This window comes from Gossypium hirsutum, chromosome D09 (genome assembly GCF_007990345.1).
Source record: "Gossypium hirsutum isolate 1008001.06 chromosome D09, Gossypium_hirsutum_v2.1, whole genome shotgun sequence".
NCBI classification, from domain to species: Eukaryota; Viridiplantae; Streptophyta; class Magnoliopsida; order Malvales; family Malvaceae; genus Gossypium; species Gossypium hirsutum.
The window spans coordinates 38,042,301-38,053,894 of NC_053445.1; the positions used below are offsets into that span (position 1 = coordinate 38,042,301).

At 33.5% G+C, this 11,594-nt stretch overlaps 1 protein-coding gene and 1 non-coding gene across 3 annotated transcripts; both read left to right on the forward strand.

The window, feature by feature from the left end:
* The first annotated feature begins 4,812 nt into the window (after positions 1-4,812).
* Positions 4,813-7,012, forward strand: LOC107891520 (60S ribosomal protein L10a). Of its 2 annotated transcripts, none has more exons than XM_016816354.2 (6): positions 4,813-5,090; positions 5,198-5,246; positions 5,843-6,062; positions 6,227-6,392; positions 6,521-6,726; positions 6,820-7,012. In XM_016816354.2, the coding sequence occupies exons 2-6, from the start codon at positions 5,242-5,244 to the stop codon at positions 6,871-6,873; spliced, it is 651 nt and encodes a 216-aa protein (XP_016671843.1). In that variant the 5' UTR covers positions 4,813-5,090; positions 5,198-5,241; the 3' UTR covers positions 6,874-7,012. The 2 variants fall into 2 exon arrangements, with proteins under 2 accessions (XP_016671843.1, XP_016671844.1); XM_016816355.2 differs by having other exon boundaries at positions 5,034-5,090; positions 5,185-5,246.
* Positions 7,013-7,828: 816 nt separating this feature from the next.
* Positions 7,829-7,918, forward strand: TRNAY-GUA (transfer RNA tyrosine (anticodon GUA)). The gene is given in 2 exon segments: positions 7,829-7,865; positions 7,883-7,918. It is a non-coding gene; the product is annotated as a tRNA-Tyr (tRNA).
* The last annotated feature ends 3,676 nt before the right edge of the window (positions 7,919-11,594 follow it).

The following is an 11,594-nucleotide window of genomic DNA, read 5'->3' on the forward strand; positions in this document are numbered from 1 at the left end:
ATTATCAACAATGACACTTCTCAAAATCATCATCAATTCCAAAAATTAAAACATGGGCTAGGTAATATACAAAGTAACAATATCAAAAACGTAAAAATCATCAAAAACTGAGCTCAAAACATACCTCAATCTAGCTTGGAGATAGCCGAACCTTCAAACAAGAAAATGATTCTTTTTTTTCTTTAAGTTTCGGCAAAAACAATGAATATGCATGTGTTTCTTTAATGTTTATTTTAGTTAATATATTATAAAAGCCATTTTACCTTTTTAACATTTATAATTAAACATAAAAATCACGTAATTCAAGTTCATTACCTTCCATGTCAATGATCAATGGCTAAATTACAACATAAGGGCCCCACATAATAAAAACCATAGCAATAAAACACTTTAACAAATAGCAAGTCACTTTTGCATTTTACGCATTTAAGCCCCTTTTTGCACATTGAGCACACAAACGATAGAATTTTCACACGAAACTTTCACACATTTTAATTCACATACTATAAACACAAAAAATATTTTTAAAATATTTTTTTCACTCAGATTTGTGATCCCAAAACCACTGTCCGACTAGGGTCTAAACTGGACTGTTACAGTCGTGCATCCTAATTTTAACAGTACCAATACCAATACCTTACTGGATGAATTGTTTCCCATGTGTACAACTCCACCTTCAACCAAACTGTTTGTGGAGAACCATTCTTTATTGGGACACATATGAAAAGAATATCCCAAATCTAGGATCCATTCGGACGTGAGCTTGGAGTTATCGCTCGTTGACACAAACAAAAAATCATCACCACTTTTATCGGCCAAATTAGTACCAGCTACATCTTCCTCGTTACTCTCAGCAACTCTTTTATTTTGCAGTTTATAACTATCTGCTTTGACGTGACCTAATTTTTTACAATAACGACACCTATTGTCACGTTTTTTTGATGCTACCAAAACGGAAGCTTGCCTATCTGCCTTACTATACAAACCAAACTCATTGTCAAGTTTGTATATACTTAACAAATGACCATTCACATCTGCGAACGAGAGTTTGTCTCTACATAAATCAGGGTCTCATTGAAAGACTTGTATGAAGAGGTAAAGAGCACAATAATAGCATGACCTGATCTTCATCGTCAATATGAACCTCAATGTTTTTTAAATCATTTAAAAGAGTAATGAATTGACTGATGTGATATCTAAGAATCTCACATTTGTTCATGCGAAATGTAAATAGACGTTGTTTTAACACTAAACGGTTAGCCAGAGACTTAGTTGTATAAAGAGTCTCTAACCTTTTCCACAAGGCGGATGAGGTCTTCTCTATCAATACCTCCGACAATACCGTATTCGCAAGGCACAACTGGACTGCAGACAAGACCTTTTCATCAAGCTCTTCCCATTTTGTTTAATTTAGATTATCAGGCTTTTTCCCGATAACAACCTTTTTTAAGCCGGTTTGAACTAGAATTGCCATCATCCGAACTTGCCACAAATTGAAATTTGTCTCACCATCGAACTTCTCAATTTCAAACCCTATTATTGTCATCTCTGAACGGGCTGATCTATGTAAATTGAACTAGCTCTGATACCACTTGTTGGGATTGACCCGATTAAGCAACAAGTAAAAAAATAGCAGAATAAATTGAGAAATTGAACACACAAATTTAACGTGAAAAAATCCTTCAAAGAGGATAAAAAACTATGGGAAAAGATAATTTTACTATAATGGCAAAAGACCGAAGAGTACAAAAGATGGAGATAAAAACTAAACCCTGAAAACCCGAAAACAAAGAACCCTGAAAACGTAAACACAAAATTCTCTAAATGTGTTATGAGTTCTAATCTCTAGTGGATGTATTTTTTAAGGTTGTAAAAGAGTCTATTTATAGGCTAAATTCATAGGTCAAATAATAATAAAATAATCTAGACTAATTAGAATTTGATTGAAACAAGTAAATAGAGTTTAAGTAAAAGATTATTTATCAAACTTGACTGAAATATGAGTCATACTCAACAATAACTTATTGAGATCTCTTCATTTTCACAATTTTTACTTTCATTTACCTAATTCTCTTCTAGAATTCTAATGATTAATTATGTCATGGATCTCTTCTAGAGCACTTGCTACAATTATATGACCATTTTGATTTATTGTGTGTTTTTTTTAACCAATTGATCTAACATGGTTCAGGCATGCATTGCTTTCATTTATTCTAATATTTAATGTATTGGAACTTCAATTCAAATAAAAACATTAGCGTATTAATAACACGCTAAACCTATTTTCCATGAAAAATAACACGTCACATTTTGTATATTTAAATACACAAATCAAACTATTACAAAGAATGCTTATTAATAACTAAATATATTTCTTTTTTTAAAGATAAATAATAATTCGTTACAAAAAGAATTTACATTGGTATGAAGAAAAATCGTTACAATTTTCTTGAGATGTCACAAAAATATTTCCCACCAAAATTTTTTAGAGGTAAATTTTTGTGCCAAACATATAGTACCGTAAATTTATGAATTTTGTTGAGATTATCATATAATATATACTATCAACCATTAAGTGTGATGATTAATTGCTCCCATCACATTTGTGGTATATATTTGTGACATTGTTTTAAGTGCCACATAGAAATTTTGCCACAAATTGATACATATGTTGTAGTGTTAATAACGTATCATCATAGATTTGTCAAAAAAATACCAAGACTCCATGTTTTCTTTCTCCACAATCACAAATGCTATCAAAATGGTGTTTCAGTTCATGTCTTGCGCAACAACAATTAGAATGATTTCCGTATAATTACCATACATCCAAGTCCTGTTTATTTGGACAATGGGCTTAGAAATTGGCCACGCCTTAATCGATGGAATATTTTCATGCCCTCTACTAGTTGACTGGATGGATAACACGCATCGAGGGTTTGTAATTCGACCACAATACTTGGTGCAAATTGTTTCATTGCCACTAACCATGACAACAACTTGTTGTAAGACTTATCTCAATCTTCATATAATCGAGAAATGACCTTTTGTTTCACATACCACGCTTTTTGATAATTGACGATGTACTTATACTAAGGTTGCATGTCGGCGATCAAAACAACAACTAGAATAGTCGGGCTTACCTTCACCAACGACATAATGCAGCTACAAATTAAGTTTGAATATATTTTTTGATGATCCTATGAAAGCCAAGCAAAAGTGTATGTGTGGGGTCTATTCTATTTTTAGATTTTCCAAACTTTTGCCCTCTTCCTTAGCCTAGCTCTAACTCTCCAATTACACCCATTCTCGTACTTCCAACACTTGCCAACTTACAAAGTCAGTGAAGATATTGCAGTTTTGTAATCAACACAAGCTTTAATGTTATAGTGCTTGATGGCTACTACAACTACATCATTTGATAGAAATTGTGCCCTTAGATATAGATTTTTGAAATTTGCAACTGAACTCATTATATAGCTTGGCACTATATTAGGATATTCTGGAAATTCCAATACCTTAATTTCATTTATGTCAATATTGTGCAAGTGGGATGGAGGTTCAAGGAGACAAAGAATGATACAACCTCCTTCAACTTTTGGCAAGTTTGCAACAATGTTGCCATTAGTGTAATTGTCATCATCATCATCATCGACGTTGGCATTAGGAACACCTTCGATCTAGGGATCACTAAATTCGTTAATATCTTCATCTTCATCTAGAAGTTCGCATCACTCATCATCAATGTTCAAATTAATAGGAATCAACGATGTTGATGGTGCAACATACTAGTATAGATTGTCTAATGCTTCATTCGAGTCAAGATCCAACCTGCATATGGACAATCTTCCTATTAGTGCATATGGTAACTCTACATATGGGGTCTCGACCTTGTATATTTCACGTATAGCTAGAGAAATATTAAAGACAAGCATGGATGGACTTGAAATATCACCTACTACGCAACTTTGTTTGGCATCATACAACTCAACGTATTGCAACATTTTTGATTGAAAAATGGGTTGATATCATAGTCGCGACATCATCATCATCATAAAGCTCAAGTGTGCTAAGATGAGAGGATTGGATAATGTTTTAAATCTATACACCAGTATAGGCAACATCCCTCGCCATAGAGCTGTAATTTTTGAATTGATCTTTGACGTTAGTTCATCAAGTTTGATAGTTATATTGAAACACTTACTTATTTGATGTCTTGATTGAAAAATAGTGCCAACTTCAATGTTACAAATTTCTCCATTATAATAGATTGTTACAAAGAATTTGTTGCCTATCTTTGAACCTTAAACTTGTAAAAAATTAATAGCAATAAATTAATATAAATTAACAATACTTAATATAATATAAAAAATCTATTAAAAACTAAAAATACTTACTTAATATTCTCAAAATTAAATAAATGCTTGAAACAAAATTAAAGGTTGTTATAGTAAGGTGGAGTGAAATTGTGGACTCGAAAAAGTGGCTATCTTCATTTTTTTTTCTTGCCCAAAACTCCTTTTATGTTTTGAAGTGGGAACATAGAGGGTTTTATATAACTTTGGGGGTAGATTTTCCAATCATATCGACAAGGACTACCATTCCCATACACATAGTTTTGCCAATCATATCGAGCTAGGACAAAGCATCAACCATTCCCATACACATGCAGGCAACAAGCAACCTCCTGGGTAGCCCCAAACCCAAGTATAAATTATCACCTGTCTTCCTCTTCTTCATCTTCACCTTCTTTACTATTAGTCTTCAAAAAAGCCTACTTACTTTCACCATTGCAATACACTCTTTCCCTAACTCAAGTATCATACAACATCTCGAAATACAAAGTCTGATGCATCTGGGCAGAAAATCCGAAAAAGCATAAATAACTGTTATTCACTATTTTGGGCTGAAGACAGTAATATGGGTAGGCCGAATCCAAACCAAAGTCTAAGCCCGAATGAATTGGGTTTAAACTTTCCGTTGGCCCAATTTCAATATAATTACAATACTTAGTTAGCGTTTATTACTTTTGCTGATACTATATATTTCTCCTCAACAAAATTCATAGTGCGGCTAGGGTTTTCTCTTCTCTGGTAGTTACTCTATATCCCTAAACAACTCCATTTTTCTTGTTAGATCTAGTTTTGATACGTCCTTTTTTTTGTTCATTTCTGGATGACTTGGTAGCTTTGTTTTACAGGTAAATTTTATAGTTTTGTTCGTGGAAAGAACAGAGATTCAGAGATGAGGTAATTTTTAAATTCTGTCGTTTTATTTTCCTTTCATTTTTATCTTTTGGGGTTATCTGGTCATGCTTTGTTTTCTTTGTAACAAGTTGAATCTAAGTTACCCAATTTTATACATGTTTGTTTTTCTGATAAATTCCTCTTCATTATTAAGTTGTTTATTAGGATTTTAATCTTGTTTTATATTGAATGTACTTGAACTAGACGAGTTTTGGCTCCTTTTAGTCGTTTGTGTTTTATAGGATGACCTGTTTCGTACTTTCATCTATGAAAATAGGAGATGGTCTTGTTGCTAAGTGGTAGAGGTTTTCACACTTAGCCGACACTTTATGTTTTGGCTAATTGATTAGACTGGTTTTGTGCCATTCAATGTCTTTATGTTGGAAAATTTCAACTTAGGCTCTATAAACCTTGTAAGTTGTGAATTTGGATTACAGTGATGGTTGGTGTTTCTGTTATTGTCTGAAGACTGAGTTGAACAAATCATAGTATTTGGGTGTTCATTGTATGATTAAGAGTTGTTTATGTTGCTTGTTGTTGATTCCTGTTGACTTGTTTAGAGTTTTATTTCCTAAAAGATTTTTGGTTGTCATTTACAGTAAGCTTCAGAGTGATGCCCTTAGAGAAGCTATTTCAACCATTGTAGCTCAGTCCAAGGAGAAGCAGCGTAAGTTTACTGAGACTATTGAACTCCAGATTGGGTTGAAAAACTATGATCCCCAAAAAGACAAGCGTTTCAGTGGTTCTGTGAAGTTGCCACACATTCCTCGCCCTAAAATGAAGATCTGCATGCTTGGAGATGCCCAGCATGTTGAAGAGGTAATTTTGCAGTGTTCTCTGATAAAGCTTTGTTTGCTTACATTGCTTGAAACTGTCCTTTGTTTTCTGGACGCAAGCGTAGGAGTTATGTGGAAGTGTCTACCTCTGAGTTGTGATTTGTGCATTGATGTTAGTTGTTTTAAATGGTTTAATTTGTACTGCAGGCAGAGAAGATAGGTTTGGATTATATGGATGTTGAAGCACTGAAGAAGCTAAACAAGAACAAAAAGTTGGTCAAAAAGCTTGCCAAGAAGTATCATGCTTTTTTGGCTTCTGAATCTGTCATCAAGCAGATCCCTCGTCTCCTGGGTCCTGGTCTCAACAAAGCAGGCAAGTATTGCATCTGTTTTCAGCAAATTTTAGTCAATACCGGGGAGGCTAAGTTAATGGGATTTGCCTGTGTCTGTTGTGATTTTTGGGCTGAGATGTTACATGGCTGATTTTATGCATGAATGCAGGGAAATTCCCAACCCTTGTTACTCACCAGGAATCGCTAGAGTCCAAAGTGAATGAGACCAAGGCGATGGTTAAGTTCCAGCTGAAGAAGGTTCTTTGCATGGGAGTTGCCGTTGGGAATGTTGCGATGGAGGAGAAGCAGATCTTCCAAAATGTGCAAATGAGTGTCAATTTCCTGGTTTCATTGTTGAAGAAAAACTGGCAAAATGTAGGTTTTCTTAGCTTGTTTGTTTGTTTAGGTTGCCTGGTTACTCCTTCCATATAAAGTTCATCTTTCTTAATGAATTTGTATTAATTGCAGGTGAGGTGCCTCTACTTGAAGAGTACCATGGGCCCATCAAACAGGATCTTTTGAGTTATTTACCCATGTGTTAAGAGTTTTGTATGTGGACAAATTTTCTGCTATGTTTTGTCGTTGGAATCTTAGAGTTGTGATTTTGAGACATTGGAAGTTTTGTTTTGCATATCAACATAAAATGTTAATTTCCATCTTATTTTTAATCGTTAAAAAAGGCCCTAATGTGGTGGCATATTGGATTGGCTCATTGGACATGCTCTATGATGGCGGAAAATAGTTATTTGGGCATGGTTATGGCTGTGGTTTTGCTGGAAAAAGAAGATTTGCATAGTAGGGTTTGAATGAACTACATTCATTACACCATGACCGCTGATAATCTTTTAGAAATATCACGTCGGAATTCTAGCTAGTTAGGGATGGTAACATGACAGGGTTTATCCGGTTTGTACTTGTTTATATTCGGATCAGCATTGCTTTCAACTTTAGTTTATACTTTAATGACTTGAAATTTTGTGTGTATTCAAATGAAGTTTATTATTAAAAAATATAAAAATAATAGAAAAGAAGAAGGATATCTTAATGCAAGTATTGAAAATGGAAGACTTTTTGCTCACTAATTTCAACAAGGTTTTGCACAAGCGGTAGGTATAATTGTAGTTAACTATTCAATTAATGAGTTATTCGAAGAGTTGTATTTAATTTGAAATTTAAAAATTTAATCAATGTTTTTCGAATCTAATATGACAACTAAGAGTATTAATAATGAAAAAAAATATGAATTTTAACAACTAATGTAGATAATTCCAAAATAAAACACCATTTTCTAATCGACTTCGTAGAAGTATATTTCAAAACTACCTTCCTCTGATATCATTGTAGTATGTAAATTAATTATATAAAGTATTCTTTTTGCTACAATTAGTTTTTTAATTTTATATTATTTTCAACTGCAGAAATTAGCAATAAAAACCTAAAACATAATTTAAAAAAGTATTTAAGAAGTTACACGCAACCGACCTTAGCTCAGTTGGTAGAGCGGAGGACTGTAGTGGTAAGTGTCAGAGCAATCCTTAGGTCGCTGGTTCGAATCCGGCAGGTCGGAAATTATTTCAAGTGTACTTTTATAATTGGGTTAATGTACTCTTTGATATCTTAATTTTGCTTCAACGTTCAATTTAGCAGCCGGTTTTTATTATTATCAATTTGGTACATATGTTTGATTTCAATATTCACTTTGATACTCAATTATTTTTGGTTCTAATTAAACACTTAGTTTAGCTTTAGTGTTCAAAATTAGTACTTGAGTATTTTAGTCCCAATTAAATACTTGTGTTTTTTTTAACTAGAGCACAGTTGTCAAATATTCATTGGGCTACATGATGCCATTTAGTCTAGAAGCTAAATTGAACATTGAAAAAAAAGAAACTCAGGTACCTAGTTGAAAAAAAAATTCAGGTACCAAGTTGAACATTGAAGCCATACTCAAGTACTAATGATGTATTAATTATTTATAATTCTACCATTAAATATTATGACTTAATATATCATTTGGTACCCAATTTTGACACTTTTTTTTCAATATGATACTTGTGTTTTTTTGTCCAATATTATACTCATATTTAGTAAACACTAAAAAGTTAACACTATTAGAAACTAAAATTAAGCAAGATTTTAAGTGCCATAAGTACCATGAAAAAAAATAAAAACCATCACATTGAAAAACCATAAGTACCATAAATACCACAATAGACAAAAAAAACATGAGTACCATATTAGAAAAAAAGTACCAAACTTGAGCACTGAATAATATATTGAGCCAAATATTTATAAAGTTGAAAAACCATCTCAAATGATAAAGAAAAAGTTGATTGAGCTTTAGCTCAATTTGCATCATTGTTATTGCAGCAATGAGTAGATGTATCGAAAATAACTTTCAGAATTAGGTACCGGCATTATGAGTTTCTTGTTATGCTGTTTGGGCTGACTAATGTACCTGCAGTATTTATGGACCTGATGAATCGGATATTCAGACTATATTTAGACAGGTTCATGGTAGTTTTTATTGATGATATCTTAGTTTATTCCCGAGATAAAAATGAGCATGCAAAACATTTGAGAATTGTGTTGCAAATTCTGCGAGAGAAGCAGCTATATGCTAAATTCAGTAAATGTGAATTTTATCTTCGAAAAGTGGGTTTTCTCGGTCATATTGTAACAGCCCGATTCTGGGCCTAGTCGGAATAGTGGTTTCGGGACCACAAATCCGACGAGGGGAAATATGGTTATTATTATATTTTTATGATCTACAATTTCACGGAAAATTTTCGTAAAAATTTCATTCGAAAATTTCGACGTTTGGGCACTCAATTTAGTCAAAAGGACTAAATTGTAAATAGTGCAAAAGTTGAGTTCTACATCTTAGAGGTGTCTAATTGTTATGAAATTTTAAATTGGAGGTCTTTATGTGGTAATTAGACCATTAGTTAGTTGATGGACAAAAATAGACATAAGAAATGAGAGAAATAGATTTTTTTTAAGTGGGGGCATATTAGTCATTTGGTAATAAAAAAACTAAAATGGGAAAAAGATGACAAAAATCATCATCTTCCTCATTAGTTGCTGCCGAAATTTGAAGGAAGCCATAGCTAAGGTTTCTTTGCTTTCTCAAGCTCATAGTAAGTGCATCCTAGCCCCGTTTTTAATGTTCTTCGCATTTTTGGAATCCTCGTAACTCGGTTTAGCTTATTCTAGCAATAATTCGTGTTAGGGCTCATATTTGGAAAAATACCCATAGGTGAAATGTGTTTATTTTGCTGTTTTATGGTGGAATATGAAGCTATAAATTATGTTAAACAACTTTTGCTAAGCGATTTTAAGCGAAAACGGGTAAATAGGCATAATCGGTAAAAATAATTATTGTTCATAAGTGTATGTTAGAGTGAGAATTTGATGTTGCCATAGAAGGGAAAAATGTTCAGCATGTCATAAAACCTAAGAATAAGTGATGAAGTTTAATTTCCGAGCTTGGGGACAAAAGTGTAATTATGCAAAAGTTTGGGGGCAAAATTGTAATTTTTCAAAAATTTGGGTGGTGGATTATTTTAATGAATTTGAACATTAAATGAGTTAAATTTGCTATTATAGATCAAGAAAGACGTGAAGATTATCTCAAACGAGGAAAAGAAAAGATAGTGGAGTGAAGTGCAAAATTACGATATTTTGCACCGAGGTAAGTAAACACGTGACTTAATGTATTATTTTGATATTATTTGACATGTGTTGAGATTTATTTGAAATTAAAATAAGTGTTTGGCAAGATTCCAAAAATGTTGTTAAATCGGGAAAGGTGGTAAGGGTTGCAAAATACGGTTTCTAGTTGGACACTCGGAATAGGCCGGAGCATATTACATATAGAGGGGTTGCTAAGTGCTGATTCCCCTACTTATTGGTGGTTGCTAAGTGCTGAGTCCACCGTATTTTTAAATGTGAAAGGGGGTTGCTATGTGCTGATTCCCCCGAGGGGTTGCTAAGTGCTGATTCCCCGGTTCATTGGTGGTGCTATGTGCGTGATCCACCATATCTTTGAAATGTGAAAAGGGGGTTGCTATGTGCTGATTCCCCCAAGGGGTTGCTAAGTGCTGATTCCCCGGTTCATTGGTGGTGCTAAGTGCGATATCCACCGTATCTTTGAAATGAAAAGGGGGTTGCTATGTGCTGATTCCCCCGAGGGGTTGCTAAGTGCTGATTCCCCGATTCAGTGGTGGTGCTAAGTGCGAGATCCACCAATAACGGTTAACATTCCGAGTGTTCAACGAAAAAGTGTGGAAGGTGAATATTGCCATATGGTGGAAAATTTTATGGGGTAAATATTGAGTTGGACACTAAATCGATCCATGTATGAGATGGGAGAAAATATCAAAAACGAAAAAGGAACGATTTAATTATAAACTGTGTTGAATAACAGCAGTTGGGTAACTTTGAAAAATCACTATAAATGGTGGAAAATGAATGGGAAGCTGAATAATATATGAAATTGAAGCTGGATGTGTCTGTTTTCATATGAAAGAAATAGAATAAGCAAAAGAGTTTTATTTTTGGAGATATCTGAATTTTACTAAAACAGGGCTGGATTGATTTCGAGATCCCCTGTTCTAACTTTGGAAAATTACCAAAAATTGTAAAAAAATAATAATTATGGCATGAAATTTATATCCCTGGAATCCTTATTGAGTCTATTTTTATTAGAAACAAGAAAACCCATTTTTCAAATTTTGTACAGAGAGTTAAGTAAATTTTAGTGAGGAAGGGTCAGAACCGTTGGGCAGTGAAACAGGGGAAGGTTTAATGAATAAACTGTACTAATTGGCTGGGTTAAAAATTCTGGAAATTTTATGGCAGAATGGTATATGAGTCTAGTTTCAGGGAAAATTTACGGAACTCAATTTGGAGCCCTGTAGCTCCAGATAAAAATAAATTAGCGACTATGACGCAGAAAAACAGCTTGCTGGAAATTGCCTAAACAATAAAGTTATTCATGAATAAGTTTATATTTTGGTGTAGTTATGGGAGTAATTACTTATTTATCATGTGTTTACTTACTAAGCTATATGCTTACTCGATTTTATTTTTCTCTTGGTTATAGTGACTTCCAACAACTCGGAAATTGGAACGAAGTCAGACAATCATCTACACTATCCTTCACATTTGGGGTATTTTACTACTAGTGTTCCGAAATTTTATGGCATGTATAGACACTTTATGTAATGTGGGATCATCAT